At 41.3% G+C, this 22,320-nt stretch overlaps 1 protein-coding gene across 1 annotated transcript; it reads right to left on the bottom strand.

Moving 5' to 3' along the window:
- Positions 1-4,001: 4,001 nt before the first annotated feature.
- Positions 4,002-20,625, bottom strand: LOC104567563 (putative tRNA methyltransferase 9B). Its single transcript, XM_010214397.2, has 3 exons — positions 20,472-20,625; positions 17,947-18,120; positions 4,002-5,035 (listed from the first exon to the last, which is right to left on the bottom strand). The coding sequence occupies exons 1-3, from the start codon at positions 20,623-20,625 to the stop codon at positions 4,002-4,004; spliced, it is 1,362 nt and encodes a 453-aa protein (XP_010212699.2).
- Between the last annotated feature and the right edge of the window lie 1,695 nt (positions 20,626-22,320).

The raw sequence follows: 22,320 nt of genomic DNA, 5'->3' as shown, positions 1-22,320 counted from the left end.
CTGTCTCTCTTGGCAGGCTTAGTGGAAATGGCTGCGTTTCCCCTAAAACATTTTCTTTCCTGGGACTAAATACGCCACTGAATTAAATGCAGTGCTGTTAATTTGGAAGTCTGTGACAGCCAGTGAGTGGACACAGTCTCGCTGTAGCTAACTATTACCAACATGAATTTAAATGAAAATACTCTGTAAGCAAGCTGAGGCTCTTTATTTAAACTTGCAAAAACATGTTCATGAGAAATGATTTTACGTGCCAAGTTATGGAAGTGACACCATAATCCTAGTCACAATGGGAACTGAAAAGCGTGCTAGTAAAGCAAACTTTTTGAGAAATCTCTTAATAATTTTCTGTGCTTTTTGTCACTTGCAATCCTTCAGCAAAATGTTTTCCATCTAACCAAAGAGAAGGGAGAGGGAAGAAGCAGACAAGAAGAGAGCCTGGGGGAAGGCAGGTATTAATTGTATTTACATTTCAAAGACAAGTTAACTGCTGTGCTCTTAATCATATTCTCCATTCACATTCTTTGCCACACACCATGAGCAATACACTTAAGAGGGTAGAATAAGGGACCCAATAGGTTTCTTCCACTTTTAATTTCTTGGGTGATATTAATTTAAGAGGTCAGTACAAATGTCTATGATAAGTGGCAATTTTAGGCCAGTAATAACTAATTAAGACAGAAAGCAAGATGCTGGCTAAGGCACTTTCAAAGCGATCACAGATAACCTTGAAGGAAGTGATTAACTCAAATAGAGCACATCCTTAGGTGATAGCTACCAAATGGTATTGGAGTGATTTTTAAAATTAAAAGGGATGAGGAAAAAGCCGTTATGAAACTCTCAGCTGAGTTTTCTCTGGAGAAGGAATTTTGATAATAAGTGGGATTAGCTTCTTTGCCAATTAGCAGACAATTACAAAAAGAAAAGACGTTTACTCAGTGGGCAAAACCTTTTATGATAGACTCATACTCATCAAACCTGTTTATTCTGAAGGAAGATAAGCACCCGTGTGCTCACAGTGTCTTAGCTCTGCTGAGGTGAGCAGTACTGGCCACAGCCAGCGTGCCAACTTCACATCACCTCCAAAAGCTGCGATGAGATGGTGTTCAACGTGGCAATGTGCGCAACGCTGCGCTCGTGGGCCCTTGGTGCCTACGGACTATACCTAAGGGGTCCGTGAAAGGGGTTAGGACAAGCAAAGTGACCCTCTCTGACACCTGAAAATGAGAAAGAGAAGGATGTTGGTTTTATTAATTTTAGTACTTCTAACCATGATCATTACTGGCAAATCAGAGGCACTGGAAGCTTTTCTGAAAGTGTCCCTTGCACAGCTGAGGCCTCAAATGACTGTAACTTAACAGTGGTAGATGAGCCCCCAAATTAAGATTCCTCCTAGTTAGGTTCCATGCTGTCTCTGAGAGGTGGATCTTGTTTAGAAAAAGCTGTGGAGCAGAAAGGCCAGGCTTGGCATTAGCAGAAGTCTAGTGGTGACTTACCGCACTGGCAAGCACTGGCAGCAATGAGCATCATTGGCTCAGTTAGTGCTGGAGCAAGGTAAGCATGGGGGTTGGACTAGATGATCTCTAGAGGTTCCAACCTTAACCATTGTGTGTGCGTGCATGTGTAAAGCTTTAAAGAGGAACAGTCACCTTCAGTTAAAATATCTGTGATGGTTTCCAGAAAAACTAAACATCAGATGTGCTTGGGGGCAATGACTGGCTGGCAGCTACAATCAAATACATGTTTCCAGTATGTTCCTGTGGGTTAACAACCTGTTGAAAACTAGGAAAACACATGAAGTGACAGCTTGATCCTGCAATGTGCTGCTACTGTTGTTCAGTATGACCTGAAGTTGCATTAAAAAACAGGCAACTCTATCAACTCCTTCTGACAATGGTAATAATGAATAAAACAAAGGGAAGTGTGGGTTCAGATCAGAATGGCAGCAACATTTGGTAACTGATTTTTTTTCCCACTTGCACAAGGATACTAACATTTAAAGAAAAAAAAAGGAATCCTGCAGAGGCAGCCATTACAGATGGGAGAGACTGATTAGCTCCCCCAGCTTTTCCCCCTGAAAATGCGAGATGTATGATACAGCCGACGTGAACTCCACGGAAGGAAGTAAAGGAAATGTGATTACAGGTATTACATCCAAATTGAATTAAAGCTGCATTAAAAAACTCAGATTAGTTCATGGTTCCATACTACTTTTGAAAACACGGTATCTCTTACTGATAGACACAGAAAGACTATGCAAAGGCATATTTATCAGAAAATAAGATTGATCTCTGACTTGCTGATTCATGAATCCACAGACACAAAGGTAGGAAGTTAAATTATGGACAGGCCTCCCTAACACAAAGATAATCGTGCTGTTTGGGAATCTTGCTTGACTATTTTTCTTTTAAACCTTTATCCCATTTTATGTGACCTTAAGCACAGTTATTTACCCCAGTAAACATGACCAAGTACCATAGTGAAGCTGATGTTTGCATAGATAAAAGCATTATTATTATTGCATATTGATGCTAATAAATCTTTTCTCAGTTGACTGTCAGTCAACTGGACTGGAGTCATTCATTCTGTGCTATGCTTACTCAGTGTACAGTTTTAAAGGAGTTATTAATTACAGAATCACAGAATGGTTGAGGTTGGCAGGGACCTCTAGAGATCATCTAGTCCAACCCCCCTGCTCCAGCAGGGACACCTAGAGCACGTGGCACAGGGTGGCATCCAGGTGGGTTTGGAAGATCTCCAGAGAAGGAGACTCCACAACCTCTCTGGGCAGCCTGTTCCAGGGCTCTGTCATCCTCTCAGGAAAGAAGTTCTTCCTCACATGGAGATGGAACTTCTGTGTTTCAGTTTGCACCCATTACCCCTTGTCCTGTCACTGGCCACCATGAAGAAGAGTTTGGCCTCATCCTCCCTATATTCTCCTTCAGGTATTTATACATATTGAGCAAATCCCCTCTTAATCTTCTTTTCTCCAGCCTAAACATGCCCAGCTCGCTTAGTCTTTCCTCATAGGATAGATGCTCCTGTCCCTTAGTCATCTTTGTCGCTCTACACTGGACCCTCTCTAGAAGCTCCACATTCCTCTTGTCCTGGGGAGCTCAGAACTGCCCACAATAATCCAGGTGCAGCCTCACCGGAGCTGAGTAGAGGGGCAGGATTCCCCTTTGGGATTCTAGCAATAACACTAAAATCTGTATTGAATCTGTGTGAGTTCTCCAAGTTGAGCTGACAGTGAGAAAGATGAACTTAGTTGGAATATACATGTCAAGCTCATTTTTAAGGCTGGTATTTTGGGTATTGGGGGTCACGTACTCGCATGTACATGTACTGTTTGCTTTCTAGGCTACAACTGTTAATGGCCAAAGAGAAGGATCTCTGGACTAACAGGGTCACCAGTTACTGTCTCTGCTGCAAGAACTACATACATAATATATGGTAATTCTTGTTAAGACTGCCTGTCTAGTATGAATATGTTTCATATATGCTGGCAAAGTGAATTGTAATAATAAAAATGCATCTTTCAATTACTTCCCACGTTATGTTACATCAGGTGGCAGAGCCCAATAAATTCTGAAGTAAAAAGTAGGCATGAATGAGTGTGTAGTTATAAATAAGCAACAAAAACTTTTAATATACACATAAAAACCAATCCAGCAATCCACTTCCAATAGTATTCTACCTTTCAAGTAACAAAACACAGCTGGCAGCTATTTATTAAAAGGGATCATTGTGCTAAAATGTGCTCAGTATGAAATAATGCCTCTGGAAAAAAATATTTCAGTAGAAATGTATTTTAAGAACAAAATCAAAGACAACAAAGTCACAGAGCCCGAGAGCTTCACAACTCTGTCCTCCTCATAGTTCCCCCTTGCCCCTGAACAAACCCGAGGCTATGAAAAGCTTCAGCAGAGATTTTCAAAGGTGCTGAGGTTTCAAAAGGAAGAAAGCCCCAAGTGTTCTCTGCGCCTTTCAGTGGCAAAGTTCCCCTAGATCTTCCACACTTCAGTCTTTTCTGCAATCACACACCAGTTTGCATGGTCAAAGTAGGAATCAATAACGTGCAGCTCCGGGATATGACGTTCTATCAGTTCAACCAACTCCCCTTCTTTAAAAACGTGGTAGTAGCGCAGGCAGGCCCCGCTGGGCCCCGGCCGGCCCCGGCTGCGCGGGGCGCTCTCGTCGAGGGCTTTCTGTGGAGCGCGGCCTGCGCCGGCCTTGCTGGGAGGTTCGCACCAAGCTCCCTGTTTTGGGTGATGATCTTGTTTGAGTCGCTGTCCAACAGCTAATTCCTTCTGATGTGAAATGAGGTCAGGTAAGCACTCCGTGCTGCCATTGTGAATGCTCTCTGCAGCCACCGGGAGCTGTAGAGTCTCTTGGCCTAGTTCTGAGCAGCGACTTCTGACCGCCTTGGTGCCATGGGACATGGGCAGCATAGGTTTAACAGCCACTTCAAGAGCTGTTGTATTTTCAAAACTCTGTTTGCAGTGTAGAAAAAAGTTGGAAACGTGTTTCAGAAAGCCCCACTCCCTGTTTTTTTCAGTTCTCTTTTTTCTGTTTAATTCATTCAGCTGAGCACTGTAATTGCGATACCTAATGAGCTCTTCTCGGTGCCGCTGATTACCCAAGTCTAATACTGAGTCAAGCGATCTCGAGAACAGAGACCATCTCAGCGATTTATCCAGCACTGAGCACAGAGTTTTCCCCCTGCCTCCACAGGAAGAACTTCTGTTTTTCCTGCACCCCTCCAAAGTGTCATCCAAGTTACAGCAGCACTGGTGCAAAGCCAGCTTTTTGTCCTTGTGAAGAATGGATTTTTGTATTCCAGGGGAACAGGGATCACCCAAGGAGCAGGAGGGAGGTGAAGGGTTCCACGGCACAAAGACGTCCTGCTTTTCGAATCTCCTCCGTTTTTGCTCCATTGCCCACACGTATATCATTATCTGGCCTCCTACTCTCAAGATGCGAGCCATCTCCCTTATGGCTCGCGTGCGCCTCTCTTCCGTGGAAAAGTGGTGAATGACTGCAACAGAACATAGGAGGTGAAAAAATATCCCTTATAAGGCACTAGTGAACACAGGGTATGAAAACTGGTTCTGCCCCACTGGCAGCCCGTGGTTTGAACCTCAGGAACGGATCATTTATCTTTTATTGTGCTACGTGTTACTCTCTAATATGCATTATCTCTTAATATGTTATCTCATAATATTCTAACTTATTTTAAGAGCACAGCTGAATTTAGAAACCCATTGTCACAAGTGACATCTTCCAAATCAGCAGTAAACAGCAGAACAGTCTCCTTTGCTCAATAAAAAGTTACCACTCAGTTAATGGCAAAGCAACCTGGCCCCTTTTAATGCTCACTTAAGGCTCATCAGTAGTCTGAAAGAAGCACTTCTGAAATCAAGTCCTTGCACTGTCTTGCAGCAGCAGCGCTAGTGATTCTGCTGAAGATACCCATTAATAAAAAACTAAGCTAAAGCTGCTTATCCATTTCTCTTCATTGATAAGGCATCAAGCAATAGGGCAATAAGAATGCCTGGTCATGGTTGCTCTTGGATACATTTAGACCATTAATTATAAGGGTGAAAGACACTTAGCTATATAACAGTTGTCTGGGCCTGTCATTTATAAGCATTTTCTTGAAGATTAATAATTAGATAATCCAACTCTTACTTGATAACCACAAACACCATACAAACATGCCTGGCTTAGGGAATGGCTCGTAATTGTGATGGTGAAATTCAACTAGCAGAATGAGTCAGAATCAAGTCTAGATTTCACTCAATTTTCAATAGATTTGAATATTTTTTTCAAAAAAAATAATTGCCCTCAAGAGGGCAATTGGTCTCAGGATTCGAAGAAATTTGCCTCATGTCAGCTCTGCAGACAGCTCCTGCTCTGGAACTGAGGCAGGTCTGAAGCAATTTTGAGTGGAGAGGGGTTGATCAGGTCCTGGTGCACAACAGGGACTTCAGTTGTGTTTTAGCTGTGCTGAATGAGTGATGCTACATGAGAAATAAGAGTATTAAACAGTCCTGAGGTAGTGCTGGAAAGGAAGAATACTGAAGATGTTGAACCACAAAAGCAGTAGAACTAGTTGTACTTGGTCAACTCTCTTCTTCTATTTTCTTCAGTGGAAACGCCTGTGCCACATCCTGCAGATATTGCTACACACGAGACTTCAGGGTGCAATAAAATAGTTTTGGGATACACTATTGAGATGTTGGTTCCCACAAGAAAATAAAAGCCCCTTCAAGGAAAAAAAAATGCAAACTTTCAACTATTTATAGAAACATTGTGTGCGGGCAACGTGTCAGAGTTTGCTGGAATGACCACAATTCACCATCAGATCCATTTTGCTTTGGAAAAATAGACACTTTAAAATTACAAGAATAACAGCATGAAATCCAGCTGAGATAAGAAAACACTCTCCTTGCAATGAATAGTGCATTTGGTGCCTGTGCAGCAGTGTGAGGATCAAAAGATGAGCTTTAAAGAAATACAGCCTTTTACCATTGCTCTGTCTGTACGTTTTACTTATTTAAGATGAACAGAAATCAATTCCAGAATGCTCAGGCCTTACAGCAGTAGTTCAGAGTGTGGCACTGAAACATTACGGTCTTTTTAATTCAAAAGACGTCAAGTACCATTTAAGTAATTACAGCTTATTAATAAAAATCTCACTCTGAGGAAAAGCTTAGTGCTGTCACAATGAATTTGGGTGATTATCTTAAAAGCTATGGGTGATGTATTACATTCATGCATAACCCAAGGAAAGGAAGAGAACTTCTCCTGGGGCAACATCAAACAATACTGAACGAGAATTACTGGACACTATTGTTTTTAATCAAAGCTGAACTTGTCAGGGACCATGATTCCACGGTCACATTCACCTAAAATAAGCTATTTATAACAAAATCATTTAATTCTTTTTTTTACATTAACTTCTTTATATGTTGAAATTGTGTTTAAAGTGAATAGTCAGGTGCTACATCAAAGATGGAAGGAACTGCCCACTGTAGCAGGCACTGAGGTATAAATATTCCCTTAGGTCTGATTTCACTCCAGCAGCAAGATGAACCTGCTCCTCTGCTCTCTTAAATCCCAGGATTTGCTTTAGTTTGCCCCATCCGGACCTGATGCTCATGAACAGGCCTGACACCTTTGGAACAGGCAGTAATGGCTCAGATCAGCCCGTCCCGCAGCGCCCCGTGTGCGCGCGGGCAGGAGGCACTGGGACTGACACGGCAATGATCTCCCACTGGAGGCCATTTCACACCTTCCAAGCACAATACAAGGGTCCCTGGGCATTTGTCAACGGCCAGTTCTTTAAATGAAGATTATTTTTGTCCTAAGTCACAAGATATGTAGAGGCTTGAAGGTGATGAAAATAGCATGAGTAAAGGAAAGCACCATTCTGCATTCCACCAAAAACGCATCCAGCCCCAGACTGTGGCAGCAGCCAGCACCAGATGTTTGGGAAAAGGACAGGGTTCCGTCTGTTTAAATCTTCTCTTGTCACAAGAAACCACGGAGATTTGCTTGCTATTCACTAGCTTCCTGTCAGCTGTGGGTTACAGAATGCTATTGTGTCTCTCTCCATAGGGGTATGGTGTATGCACCTCTTTTATATGATAAACCTCTTCAATCAGGTGAAGGATCCCAGCCTATTACTCTATCTTCACACAGAAATAGTCTGTACCTTTGGTCAGCCTAAGGACCTTGACTAATGCTTCTGTACCCCTTTAGAGACGGGGAAAACCTGAACATCATGCAGTATTCAAGATATTGTTGCAGCAGTTATTTATCTTGTGCCATAGTGATATTTGCTTGAATTTTTTCTTTTTTTTTTTCTTAACATTTGAATACTTTTTTTGATCACGTTTGAACATCGAGTTAACATTTCCAGAGAACTCAAATTACTCTGATAATAACTTCAATATCTCTTTCCTGAACAGGAATAGAGGGTACCACTGTGAATTATCGACAAGTCTTTTTCTGCAACTTTGCACCCAGTCATTAGTTTCACATGAGACCCTTTATTGAAGCTCTGTGCAGTCATTTATCCTGGAAAACTCTGTGTCATAAGCAAACTTTATCAGTGCGCTGTTCATTTTGTTTGTAGGCACAAATTATACAGGAATCAGTTGAACAGCAGCCTTTTAATGGGTTCCACACACCTACGCTCAGCCTTCAGCATCGAGTTGTGCAGCCCTTTCCACACTTGCCTGCTTGCGTTTTACCCTTCTGCCTTTTCCTTTCGATTAAGTCTCTTCATTTCTGGTATTTAATTCTTATGCGGTATCGTTTCCTAAGCATTTTTGTTCCTGTCAGGAGACTCGGCTATGCCGCATTATGGTCCATGATAGAAGGTTGTTTTCCTTTTGGGATTTTTCTGATTAGTCTTTCCAAAGGCACCATGCCCCCGTGCATCATTTGCACAAGCCGCACAAGGATCATCGCAGTTTCCCGATATTGCATTTTCTGCCCTCACAGCTCTTGCAGTCTCTCTTAATATTTTGTTGTCCTTTTCACTGTGTTTAGCAGACAGCTAGTATTATATCCGTTTTATTATACTGTTCTTTTGGGTAGCTTTTTGCCCACTATCCCTTCATCCAGAAGGTTATCCTCACCCTTTTTCTACAGAACCTTCAGTGCTTTCCAGCTGCCGTGCAACACTTCTGTACTCTCATAGCAATAGTTAGAAAAAGAAAAAAACCTCTTAAATTCACAATAAATATCCACTGCCTTTAATGAAGGACACTCACATGATCCTGATCATATGAATCAGCACTCTGATATGGATGATAGGGACAAGTAGGAACACATTCAAATTTATTTTTTATCTTTATATATTTTATATTTTTTATATTTAAATGCAAAAGTAAAGTCAATCCAAATTACTTTTGTACATGCACTGTTCTTTCCTGCAGCTTTTTTTCTTGCCAAAAATTGAAAGGTTTTCCATAACTAAAAGATGCACATGTAATTTAGATTTTGCATGGAGGGGGTGAGGAGGAAAGGAGAACATTTCCAAGATTTTTCTCTTCTTCATTTCATAAGAATATAATTAATTGCTCCTTCTCTTCATTTAATACTGTGACTAATCCTACTAAAAGAGATTATTTAAACAAGCAGACAATGTGCAATACATTTTTATGTCTTTCAGCTGTCTTCAGAGAACAAAACTGAAAGCACCAACAACTTTGAATTTTTTTCAGAAGTCATTTTCAAAATGAGTATTTTAGGTCAGTGATTCAATTTAAGCCCTGTTAAATAGCAAAGAAATCTGTGTAATCAGAAATTACTTTTTTCTGTCGAATTTCCTTACTGAAGCTAAATCCCTTTAGAGGCATTTGGAAAGTATTTAAGGATCACAGAATTTTTATCTCAGAGACTCTTTTTGTGTACAATGTATATATACTTCAGATGTTACTTTATCTCTGTCAGTTCTAATAATAGGAACAACTGGAACAGAAGGCATTTCACATGATTATAAGTTAAATATTATTCTTTTCACTAGGATGGTATCAAAAATAAAAAAGAGAGGGAAACCACTAATATACCAAAGAACGACTTTAAAGCATTTCTGAGTAAACTTCAAACAATGGTTCCATTATATTTTTCTATTAAAAATGTAACTCCTTAATTACTTAGATTGCAAAATCTTTACCCTCTTTAATTTTCGCATATGTATATTTGGCATTAACAAATGAGGATACTGCCTTTATAAAAATCATTACAATTATGAAATTTAATTAACTTATTAAAGCCTTGATTAGGGAAATACAATTATATGCTTAGTTTTAAGCATCTCAGGAGCCAGTCTGGTTTCAGGGGGTTTAAACCAGCACTGATAGGACTGTGTCTGTCTCCCACAGCGCGTGTGTCTGTCATCTCTGAGGCACAGCTTGTAGGGAGACCAAGCAGATATAACAGGATCCAGCTTTACAGGGATTCATGTGGTTTACTTGAGCAGCAAATACGGATTTAGGAAAGATTTAGACATCTGAGTAGCAATCAATGACTCAGAAAGTCTGCTCCCTAGCACCACTTAATCTTGCCTGTGCATTTTACACTGCACAGTCATCGCACGTGAGGCAGTGGTAACGCGCAGAGCAGGGTCCTTCCCGCCGGGATGCATTCCTGCACCCGAGGCGCAGGACACGGCTCCCTGTCCACTCTCCCTTTGGCTTTTGGGCTGCAGGTTCCAATGGCTGGTGGGTTCTCCTCACCCAACACAGCCATTTTTGGGGTGGCTGGGACGTGTTCCTGCCTATTGGAAATGTGGGTTTGAAAACCCTCCAGCTGAGGAGGGACCTGAATGGAGCTCCTGTGCCTTCTGCATGTATGCTCTGAATGCCACACTGCACTGAAAAATAGAAAAAGCAAAATGTCTTCTGGACATATTTAAAAAACATTAATCTCAGATTCCCACACCAAAGGCGGCTATGGCACTCTTCATCTTCAGTGAACAAATGTTCAAATATGCATTTAATTTGGATGCATGAGCAGCAGACACGTCGCTCAGACATCCTCCAGCTGTACTTAATGTTACTACGGATCACTTCCAGGCAAAGCCCTGCTCAGTGTGTAGGAGCACCCAGAACTTTGGGGCACCTGGCTCTCCCCTTGCACTGCACACACCCCCAGTGCCAGGCATCAGCTTCAAGTGTCCCAGCTCCATTCCTATATGCTCCAAGCAAGACCTTCTGAATTGGGCAGTAATGTCTTATTCAGCAGGAGAATTGTTTGGCTCTATTATAAAACGAAAGTTCTTTGCTCAGCTCCCTGGAAGCCTGTTGGGAGACGGCAAAAAAATATTCTGGTGAAAAAATATCCCGTGGAAGCTGCTGAGCCCTGCGTGCTGTTCCTCGTTCCAAAACCATGGCCGTGTTGCCTTGCCTGCTGAGGGACCAGCAGACGTACAGCCACATATTAAAAACCTGTGCTCTGACAGGCTGTCACCTCTTTTAATGACATGGAACAGCTGGTCGAGACCTTGTAACCAGGTAACATATTGTTAAGAACATGTAGCTAAGATTTAAAACAGATATACTGTCAACATGGCAAGAATAATATGACCACTGATGGCCAATTGAGGTCTAAAATAAATAATTACACTTAAAGATGGTTAACAGGCTGCTGACTACTAATGTGAAATTCAAACAGAACGTACGGCTCTATTCGGAGTTTGCTCCAGTTCTAAACTTCAGCAACACAGGATTTTTTTTTTTTTTCTTAGAAAAAAAGAAGTCAGGTTTTCTGACCTGGCCTCATCCCAGGATAGCTATGCATCCTCCACTGGAAATAAGATCAGGATATTTTTGATAAATCAATTATAACTTGCAGGAATATATTAATGCTAGGAACACGAAGCTCCTGATTTAAATAAGTGAGATAAAAGCCGGTCTCCTTGCTGTTGGCGAGAACGGCGCTAACACCCAACGCTGCCAGCTGACAAGCGCAGGGAGGGAAACGGGGTGAATTACAGATAAAGCCTGCAAAGCTCTAGCACACTTCAACTGTTGTCTTGGAGCTTCTCTGCATCTGTAAGAATTTGCTATAGCTTACTTAGGAGTAACTGTATTATTTGTATTAAAGAAAATAGTAATACTGATGAGCCCAAATCTGGAATCAGGGCCTGCAGAAGTCTCAGGAGAAGCAAATGTGCTCTGTGGGTCAGCTCATCAAAACTAAAACCCCACTCTGGCTGGCATTAACCCTTTGCCTCTTAGCTCTCCTCTGATATTCAGATTTTATTAGCATTTTGCACCTCTCTCTTTCATTAGGAAGGAGAGATGGCTGCTCTTGAGGGGAGCTGTATTAACATTAAACAGCAATAGGTTAGAGGATACAGACAATGGATTATTTTTCCTGAAAGACCAGTGGCCTTTAAATTAAAACAGATAAAGCAAAATAGATGCAGTTTATTTTCTGACTCCAAGGCAGAATTAAATACTTGGCCAAATCTGACAGATATCGGTCTAACCTGGCCTTAAAAGCCTCTTAATATCTGTGATAAATAACCTTTGCTGCAAGTTAAGATGATCATTTCTTTTCTTTCCTATGTAAAGGAAAGATCGGCTTTCTGTAAAAATCACTGATGTATTTGAAGACCATTACATTTCCCTCAACCTTTTTTTTTTCTTGACTAATCAAGCCCAGTCCATTTTGTATTCAGGCTTGATCCCGAGAAACAGATACCATATCCCCAGCAGGACCTCAAAAGCACCAAGCACAGGAGGACAGTTAGTTTTTGTGTCTTCCATACAGCAGTTCTGCCACCATCTCTCAGAATGGTTCTGTTCTGTTTTTCTAACAGCTACTCACGGATATTTACCCTATGGTCCTCCTTGCCTGACCCCTATTTCTTCTTTTATTCATTTAAAGTTTCTTTCCCAAGCATGATACAGGTCTTGCAGGTTTTGGTGTCTCATCTTGTTGATTTCAGAGAATCTCTCCATCATTTGAATTTCAAATCCCATCTTCCAAAGGAATTGAAACTCTTCTTATATAGGAGTCATTCGGTAGAAATAGATGTAGGACGGATCCCAAGATGATTCCACTTAAATAATTTTAGCATCTAAGTTAGGCTGGCTTCTTCCCTTTCGGAAACATGTATTATGCTTGCCTATCTCCACTTTCTGGAGATCCCAAAGATAATCTGCCAATTCAGAGATTGCATCGGCTATTCTTCCAGTAGTTTAAGATGAATTTCATTATTTCCTCACAGTTTGTATTACCTAACCTGTCTAAGAGTTGTTTAATCTCTTATTTTCTTTTTTATTCTAAACTCCGGTCCCCGGTTAAAAACTCTGCTGACTACCTGAACAGAAAAATGACTTTTTCCAGGAAGACCAAAGAATAGTGCAGTGGTCATCTCCAGCTTTCTCTCTGACCTGCATTATTTGTTCTTCTTTTCAGGAATGGAAATACATTTCACAGGTTTCCTTTTCCTTTATGCATTTGTAAATATTTTCTTAGTGCTAATTCATGTTACACTACAGCCATCCCGATTTTAGTCCTTCACACTACCCTCTATAACTACTGCTTTCCATATGTCCTTTTCTTTTTATGTGATTTCTTCTCAATTTCTATAGCATTAAGAATTCCTTATTTTGCCAGACAAGACCATAATTACGCTCTAGTTTCCACTGGGATAGGTTGGTGGTTGTGCCTTTAATAGTGCTTCTTTTGAGGCATGTCATAGGCTACACACATTGCTTCTTTGGTGAAAAGTTTTTTTGTGTGTGTGTTGAATCTGTTAAAATTTATTCCTAAGTGATTCTTGTGAGAAATGGAATTTAAGAAGGCTATCAGTTGGTAATGCTCTACCTATCTGACAAAACTCAATGCTATGCAAATATTTCAAAGGCAGCCCAGAAATAGTCTGTGGGGTAAAGAAACAATATAAGAGCGGCATTGCAACGTTACACTCATGTTAATTGACACAATAATGCAATATAACACCAATATGATGTTGCTTCTGATACTAACACTTGGTTTCTTCTTGCTCAGAGTGTCTCATTGAATTTTGCCATAATAGAGTAGGCAAATTCTCTTGAACCTTTTATTTTTATTTTTGTCCCGAAGAGACTCTCCCACGTGGTAAAAGTGAACAAGAATTATATTATTTGTAATTATACAGACCATATTGACGGACAGTGTAAACTCGAAGAGTAGACACTTCTAGTTCCCTTAGGTTCCCCTCACTCTCTATGTTAAATTACTATATAACTAAAAGATCAAGATTAAACTGAAATTAATTTTCACATATTGGTGTTAACACCAAGGAAAGCCATCTGGTTCTATTTACCATTTTTTACAATTGAGGTAAAGAGGCTAATCAGATATTTCACTAATAAATAATAATTTGACTGACTTCAGTATCTAACTCCTAACAAGGGAGGAAAATATGTCTTCACCTTTGCATTTGGAGGAAAGAAATTATTTATCTTGATTACGAGAAAAATCTTATTGTTTTCACTTATTTGAGAGTCCAAGAACTCAACACACAAAAGATTTTACTAACACAGAATATGCTTTTGCCAAGTAAAAGAAAAACATATTGATAAAGGTAAAGCTACTCTAAAATATAAGCACTGCATTCTAATTTGGAGTAATGATTTATCCTGAGTGGAAATAAATGAGTGCTAGCCTTCTTTCTATTATCTTTAGGGGCAAAAATACTGATTTCAATAATACAGGAATGGCTTCATCATGCTAACAATTACAAAACCATTGGTATACAGGAAAAAAAAAGGGCTGATTTCTGTATTTGGTGATAACAAGCACATGCTACAAATACACTGGGAAAGTGACTATGTTTTATTTCTAAACACAATGAAAACAGTGTGTCATGAACTGTATACTCACAGGGCAAATTTGTCTCTTTCAACAGAAAGTTACGCATTTGAAAACAGGCCACTTGAAAATTTTGCTGATATATCGTGTCTAGATTTCTTTCTTGTCAGTATAGGTTACTCCAACCATGGAACTAGCAAAAATGCTTCACTATATGTGCATATGCTATAGCTGTTGAGTACAGAAAAATCATTAACTTAGGCCTGACACTGCTATTCTGCCAAGATTTCTTACTACAGACCTGTCTTTAGGACTTCTACAGAAAAATGTTGCCTCCCTGGGCAATCTGCTGAAGAATTAAAAAAACACATACTTAGTCAAACTAGTGTACATATATGCTAGCATATATAACAATTTAATATAATTTATAATGTATTCTTTGTGCATATTAATATATAATGTCTGAGTAAAAATACTCATATATATTATAATTTTAATTCTATAAATTATTTGAAGAAATGTGAGAATACCAGTACTTGTGTGGCTGATGGGTGAAGCACTTAAAAATAATCACTTGCGTTTTCAAAATTGTTAAGCTTGTTAGAAAACGAGAAATAAGCAATTAAATCAGAGAGGTTTATTTGCCTTTCTTCATAGAATCATAGAATGCTTAAGGTTGGAAGGGACCTCTAGGGATCATCTAGTCCAACCCCCCTGCACACGCAGGGTCACCTAGAGCACGTGGCACAGGACTGCGTCCAAGCGGGTTTTGAAGATCTCCAGAGAAGGAGACTCCACAACCTCTCTGGGCAGCCTGTTCCAGGGCTCTGTCACCCTCACTGGTAAGAAACTTTTCCTTAAGTTCCTGTGGAACTTTTGGTGTTTCAGTTCGTGGCTGTTTCCTCTAGTTCTGTCGGTGGCCACCATTGAAAAGAGGCCAGCACCATCCTCCTCACTGCCTCCCTTGAGGTACTTAGAGACACTGATCAGATCCACCCTCAGCCTTCTCTTCTCCAGGCTGAACAGGCTCAGCTCCCTCAGTCTCTCCTCATAGGGCAGATGTTCCAGGCCCCTGATCATCCTTGTGGCCCTGCACTGGACTCTCTCCAGCAGCTCCACATCCCTCTTGTACTGTGGAGCCCAGAACTGGACACAATTCTCCAGATGTGGCCTCACCAGGGCTGAGTAGAGGGGCAGGATCACCTCCCTCGACCTGCTAGAGATGCTCTTCTTAATGCACCCCAGGATCCCATTGGCCTTTTTGGCCAAGAGGGCACACTGCTGCCTCATGGTCACCTTGTCATCCACCATGACACGCAGGTCTTTCTCTGCAGAGCTGCTCTCCAGAAGGTCAGTCCCCAGCCTGTCCTGGTGTCTGGGGTTATTCCTCCCCAGGGGCAGGACCTTGCACTTGGCCTTGTTGAATTGCATGAGGTTTTTCGCCGCCCAGTTGTCCAGTCTGTCCAGGCCCCTTTGGATGGCAGTGCAGCCCTCTGGGGTATCAGCTACTCCTCTTGAAGCTTTATAATGCACCTGAGCTGTATTTTTCAAGCTTTGTTTTTATCAGCAATAATAAGGAATCCTGATCTCTGGTTCATGACATCCTATGGCCCCTGCATGATCTGTGATGCTGTGGATGTAACAGAAACAACTTTGCAATTTGCAGCTGTGTTACAGGGCCTTTAGCACTCCATAACAGCACACTTTGGGCATGCACACTGACATATTACTTATTCAGAGGAAGTGAAAACCTAATAATAAGGACCATTAGTTACTGGTCGTTTTTCTTAATTCATGACTGAAAGGTTCTCAGTGCAGTTAAGCAGAGGTCAGAGCCCTGTAGGATGATGTACCAAATTCCACCAAATGTCAAATTATATGACATGGACCTGAACTTGAAACATAAAGTTCCCCAAGGCTTAAAGAAAGGTTAGCTGAGACATAGAGAAGAGGTTCTGTAAGGCTACTTGCTAACTTCAAGAGATGTGAGATATTAACATTTCACTTTGATTTTACAAGGCTTAGAGTGCTTTGCTCTCCTTAGTTTATGAGAAAGAGAAAATCAAGTTTGCTGATCAGTGTAGTTTGTTTTATTTCCAGCTTTGTCCTACTTTTACTCAGTGTGAGCTTAGTACCTGACTTGTAGAAGGTGGGTGTGTAATCTCAAGACTCCCCAAATAAGAGCACCCTTAAAATTTAAGAGAACTAGCGAGGGATAAAGCTACAGCCACAGCAGCATTGCAAATCTGCTTTAAAAGTGACAAAGATGAATATATTATTCCTCTATGGCTAAGTGAGGTTGAAAAGGGCAGATAAATAAAAAGGAAAAATCCTAAAAGACAAGGAAAGCAATGGGAGGTTCTTCGAAGAACATTCTAAGGCGGCAGTTCAAATGAGCAGTTCTGCTTTGGTACTGGCTCCTTGTTCTTTTTCAGTTCTAAACCCCTGTGCTGAGACAAGGCCTGGAGTAAAGCACTAGGTAACTGACTCAGCTAAAAGCAACGTTTCTATTTTGCTGGGTTATTTTCTAGCAAAATCAGTGGCATGGTCCTCCTACCTCATAAGCACAAAAATCACCATGGTGGCCAAAAGGAGTTGGAGCACGGGAGTGAAAACAAGTTTCTGGAAAGGTGCAAAAGAGAGGCTATGAGGGGATTAAAAATGAGCTGGAGATATGCTCCAAGACTGGCTCTTTCTGCAGTAGTTTCCATTACAAGAAATTCCCCAGGTCTTCCTAAGCAAATTTTATTACATCTTCCTCCTGTCAGAGCCAACATTTCAAACCTGAACCATGTCATAAAGTAGAAATAAGACTCCTTTTTCTCCACATTGTAGTGTAGCTGTGAGTGCATAAGAATAAAGCTCAGCTTGTCCGTGTGACTGACTTACCCATTTTGCAGTTTTCCACTATGAGTTTGCAATAACATAAGTTTACAGTGCTAATATAAATCACAGAATGGTTGAGGTTGGCAGGGACCTCTAGAGATCCTCTAGTCCAACCCCCCTGCTCCAGCAGGGACACCTAGAGCACGTGGCACAGGGTGGCATCCAGGCGGATTTGGGAGATCTCCAGAGAAGGAGACTCCACAACCTCTCTGGGCAGCCTGTGCCAGGGCTCTGTCACCCTCACAGGAAAGAAGTTCTTCCTCACATGGAGGTGGAACTTCCTGTGTTTCAATTTGTACCCATTACCCCTTGTCCTGTCACTGTCATCCACTGAGAAGAGTTTGGCCCCATCTTCTTTATATTCTCCCCTCAGGTACTTATATATACTGATTGGATCGCCTCTCAGTCTTCTCCAGGCTAAACAGGCCCAGCTCGCTTAGTCTTTCCTCATAGGATAGATGCTCCAGTCCCTTAAACACCTTTGTCGCTCTGCGCTGGACCCTCTTTAGAAGCTCCACATCCCTCCTGTCCTGGGGAGCCCAGAACTGCTCACAATACCCCAGGTGTGGGCTCACCAGAGCTGAGCAGAGGGGCAGGATCCCCTCCCTCGACCTGCTGGCAACACTATGTTTCCCTGGTGTACACAGCCCAAAAGATTCTGTTGCTGTAAAGGCAGTTTAAATGCTTCAGATCCTTTCACAGTCTGGCCTGTGGAAAACTGTCAGTACCCAAACTTACCAGCAATGGATAAGACGGCATCAAAGCACTCACTTCGGTATGGCAGACACAGGCTGTGACACACCATCACCTCATGGCCTTCATTTCGTGCAGATTCCACCAACGGGAAACAGTAATCGCAACCCAGTTTATAGACTTGAGAATTGATGTGAAGGTATTTGCCATTTCCACAGCCTGAAGGAATAATGAGGAGGAGAGAGAAAGGTGGTCATGTGGCGTCTGTGCGAAACATAATGTGCTCCTGACATGAGGCATGCCCTTGAATTGCTTCAACAGCTTGAAATCCTCTGCCCATTTTAAAGATGATATGATTGCGGTGCAATTCAGGTGCTTTTCTTGCCATTACAGTTCGATGAGCACAGACTGCTCCTTTCTCTCTGCTGCTTGACAGGAGGTGTTCAAGTGGGATGGCTGGAGACTGTTTACCTTGGCCTTCCCCCCACGTAGAGAATCAAACACATTCATGGTAATGATGCTACTGCAATTCCTCTTCCTCTAGTCACAAAATGCTAAGCGAAAGCCTCATGCAGTGGGTGCACAGGGCTAAATTATTCCTGTGTATTGAAACGCTGATAGAGGAACTAGGAGGCTAAGTAATTAAGTCACTATTAGACTAAACCATTAAATCCATTGTTTGCTGTTTAACTGCTGCTAATTGCAGTCACCATGACAACAGTGAAGTTCCTTTTTTCCCCTGGTATCTCCATGCAGTTTCCTTTCCATGATGGAGGTTTGGACATGGACACCTTCCCAATCTGAAATAGTTCTTGTGTTGAAATAAAGGCACACGTCCTCAGATTCTAATGTCAGTAGTAAAAGAGATACTAGCTAAAATTCTGGTAATTTGTTTTCAGAATTATCTGGACCTTAACACAAAATTGATCTTGCGTCATTAAAATGATTATTCAGATTAAGATCAGGGAAGAAAATGCATTGAACTAACATAATAGCGTTTACCTTGTGCATATCTTAGTTCACATCCTGTTTACGGCTGCGCTTACATCAAATATTAAGCTTGGGTCAGAGCCCAGATTTTATCCATAATTTATTTTTTTTTATAATTACATTTATTTTGGAGCCTCTAAATGTTCAATCCCTCTGTTTAGGTTACAGCTATCCCATAGAACCTATTCTGAAACCCCAGGTGAGTCCAGAGCCTCCCAGCCCTGACAACCTGTTGCAGCATTTCAACAGAAGATGAGTCACTGCTGAGTCGTAGGCAGAAGTCTGCTCCCAACTGCTGATCCTGTCTGCCGAGAGTGGAAGGAAAATATCCAGAAAATATCTAGAGATTCCACAGTCCTCTTCATGGCTATGAAATAAACCCCAATATTGCTGAGAGAGGTGCTGCTAGGCAGTGCCAGTCACTGGCTAATATTACACACAATTTTTGGAGGAGAAAGAGAAGAGGAGGACTATCCTGGAGCTCTGATTGGAAGTGAATTCCTGGACTTCTTCTTCTGCTTTTTACTTCCGCAGGGAAAGGCTCCAGTATGAGCCAGCAAGAGAAACTACCACAAGTATTTCTACTAAACTGATGCCAGCGCCTGCTGCCCAGCTGGGAAGGACAGGGCAGAAGCTCTGCAGGGAGAGGTCTCTACAGCTGGATGGCAGCTCTGTTGGCAACCTCTCCGACCATGGACACAACCAAACTGTAACAGCTGCCTCCATGTGCCAGGAGTCCAGCCTGAGCTTATATTAAAGCTTATATTATTCTACATTGGTGAAAAGATCGGCTTGGTGGCTCACATTATGTATTTGTTCATATTGAAAAAAGTGTGCATTCTTCCAAGATCTGTTATGAATATATTCTATATGCCATAGTCAACATTTAGGCTGAGATAAACTGGAAAAAAACATGGTAAAGCTTGAAAGACATCAACAAGATAATATGATTAGCCCAACAATCAGCTATTTATTGTCTCTTTCATGAACATTACTGTATTATACTTAAAGCTAAAAAGTAAAAGGGAGGAGACTATAAATGAGTGTTGGTGGAAAGTATTACAGATTGAAAAAGATGTTAAAAAAAAGATATTAGAGGTCTAGGCTAGACACGTAGCAACAACTACATAGCCATCTCAGATCTCATTTGGGCAAGCGGCATGGCTTCTGCTTGTGGGGTAGGTACAGAATATACAGTTTAGGAAATCTCTAACTTACAGGTCTTAAAAACTGTAACATGATTCCCCAGAGCACTAGGAACAATATCATGATACTTGTTTCAACTTGGCCAGACAGAAAACCCATTGTAAGAGCTATGAAAGACTTAAAATTCTGGAGTTATGCATACATAAAAACATTAGTATCCACTAGCAACATCTTAAGAAATTTAAGGGGTAGCATTTGCTGCTGGGACAGTCTGCATATACCTATGAATGGTGGAGAAAAATTGAGGCAAATTTGATAGCCGGGCCATTTTGTTTCACAGCTTGCAGACAAGCTCCAAACTCTTCTGCCACAAGTATTCACAGAGAAGTCATCTCTACCTTCTCATTAGCAACGTGATAAACGGGCTCACTCACCAATGTCAGCAATGAGACTGCCTGGTTCCTGTTCTGAAATGAACTGCTGCACCTTGGGCCATGCCTTGTAGCGTGCATCATTGAAGTAAGGAGCAACTTTCTCATACACACTGTGGACGTGGTCCCTCTCGAGCTGGCTTGCCTCCTTCTCCATCCCGACAAGGCGAGACTAGCTCATGGAAATCAATGCAACTGTCCTGGAGAAAGTAAGAGAAGAAAAAGAGGTGCAGAAACTCTTGTTACCAAAGTATATTTCTGTAATTCAAGCAATAAAGTATGTTTAGAAAGCAGTACTTCCAAATGCTATATTGCCATTAAGGAAAAACTGGTGAGGCTTTTAAAGAAAGATATCCTAAAACAATAGTTTTATACAATACATAGTTTTATATAAATTTGAAAGGGATTTTAGGACACATTACTCAGTGTTTACTGACTTGCTTATATTATTACACCTCTAAAATATGTTAACTCTTGCTTTATAGTCTTCTTTTTTCAGTCTTTCCTTAAAAAAAGGTACATTTTAAGTTCTTTGCATACAGACACATCTTAAAAAAGAGCAACTTATGATGATCAATAGCGAAATCTGCTCGCAGGCTAAGAGCAGACGTCTGCAAAACGTCTGAGAGGCATGAACTCTCCTTCTCTGCTCCGTGCAGTGCCCTGCAAAATCCACGCTTAGGGACTTGCCATTGCACAACTCATTGACACCATGTGTTGCCGTGGAGAAAAATCTTTCAAGCTTTCCAAGAATCATTTTTTGCAGCTGTTCTGGATTGGCACGACGCACTGATATTAGCAAAGCCCGGAGGAAAACCCCGCGATGAGCTGGATGGTGTTGTCAGTCATTCCCATCACTGTTCAGTTCACCGTGAAGCTTTGTAAAACAAAGGATTCCAGCGGAACTGATGAAGCTGTAAAAATGAGGAGCTTCATTTAACACGTTGCCCATGCCAGCATTCCTACTGATTTATGTGAATGAAGCACCAAGACAGGTGGCTCCTCCTCTACCCACACAGTGCAAACAATCCCAGGCAGAAGAACTTCTCTAAGGCACAGTCAGACATATTGATGAAGACACCTCACCCAAGGGGTCTGCACAGTATGTTGGCCATTTGTCTGCCCTGAAACAGTCCTTATCTGGTTCTTTTTTCAATCCCGTAAGTTGTTAAAGTGCCATTGACTCAAAAGACTTGTTCTGAAATTTCCTAGGTAATTCCATAAACGAAAAGAAAGCTGGAGTCTAAACTCAGTTGCTATAACTGACATCAAAAACTAACTATAGACAGTTTTGTTCATGTTATTGATTAATCTCAGAAACTATGTTAAGATTAAACCCTGTGGCCACTTGTTTCTGCCATGTTTGATATTCAGTCAGTGCTGCTGCGGAATGGGCCAGACTATTTCCTGGAATAAGCTGCCTGTGTCAAAGTCATGATGAGTTTTGGAGTGAGGTGAAGAAATTCTTTGGAAGATCGTTGTTATATTCTTTATTATGCAGGCAGATGTCTACATAACATCCGTTTTAGAAATACAGGTAATAAATAAATAAGAATGACTGAGAACTGTCTTGCTTTAGCCTTTCTTGCACAGCAACACTCGCTTTAGCTGCTGGTGAGATTTAAAGGCCTTGCCCTGGCCTTTCTTATGCAGAGGCTTAAGTCTGTGTGTGCAAACAGGACCCCCGAATGCCATTTCGGTGGGGATACTCCTGGGCATCGAGCTCACTGCATGCACTGGTGCCTGCAACACTGGCTCTCCAAGGAAGAAGGATTTTTTTATTGCTCTTCATAATAACCAAACTCTGATGTAGAAACTAGCTTTTTTTTTTTTTTAATGCCTTTAAAAAAAC

This window comes from Tinamus guttatus, unplaced genomic scaffold, assembly GCF_059628265.1.
Source record: "Tinamus guttatus ecotype Peru unplaced genomic scaffold, ASM5962826v1 Tinamus_guttatus_pri_ptg000150l, whole genome shotgun sequence".
Taxonomy (NCBI): Eukaryota; Metazoa; Chordata; class Aves; order Tinamiformes; family Tinamidae; genus Tinamus; species Tinamus guttatus.
This window is presented reverse-complemented; position numbering and strand designations above follow the sequence as displayed.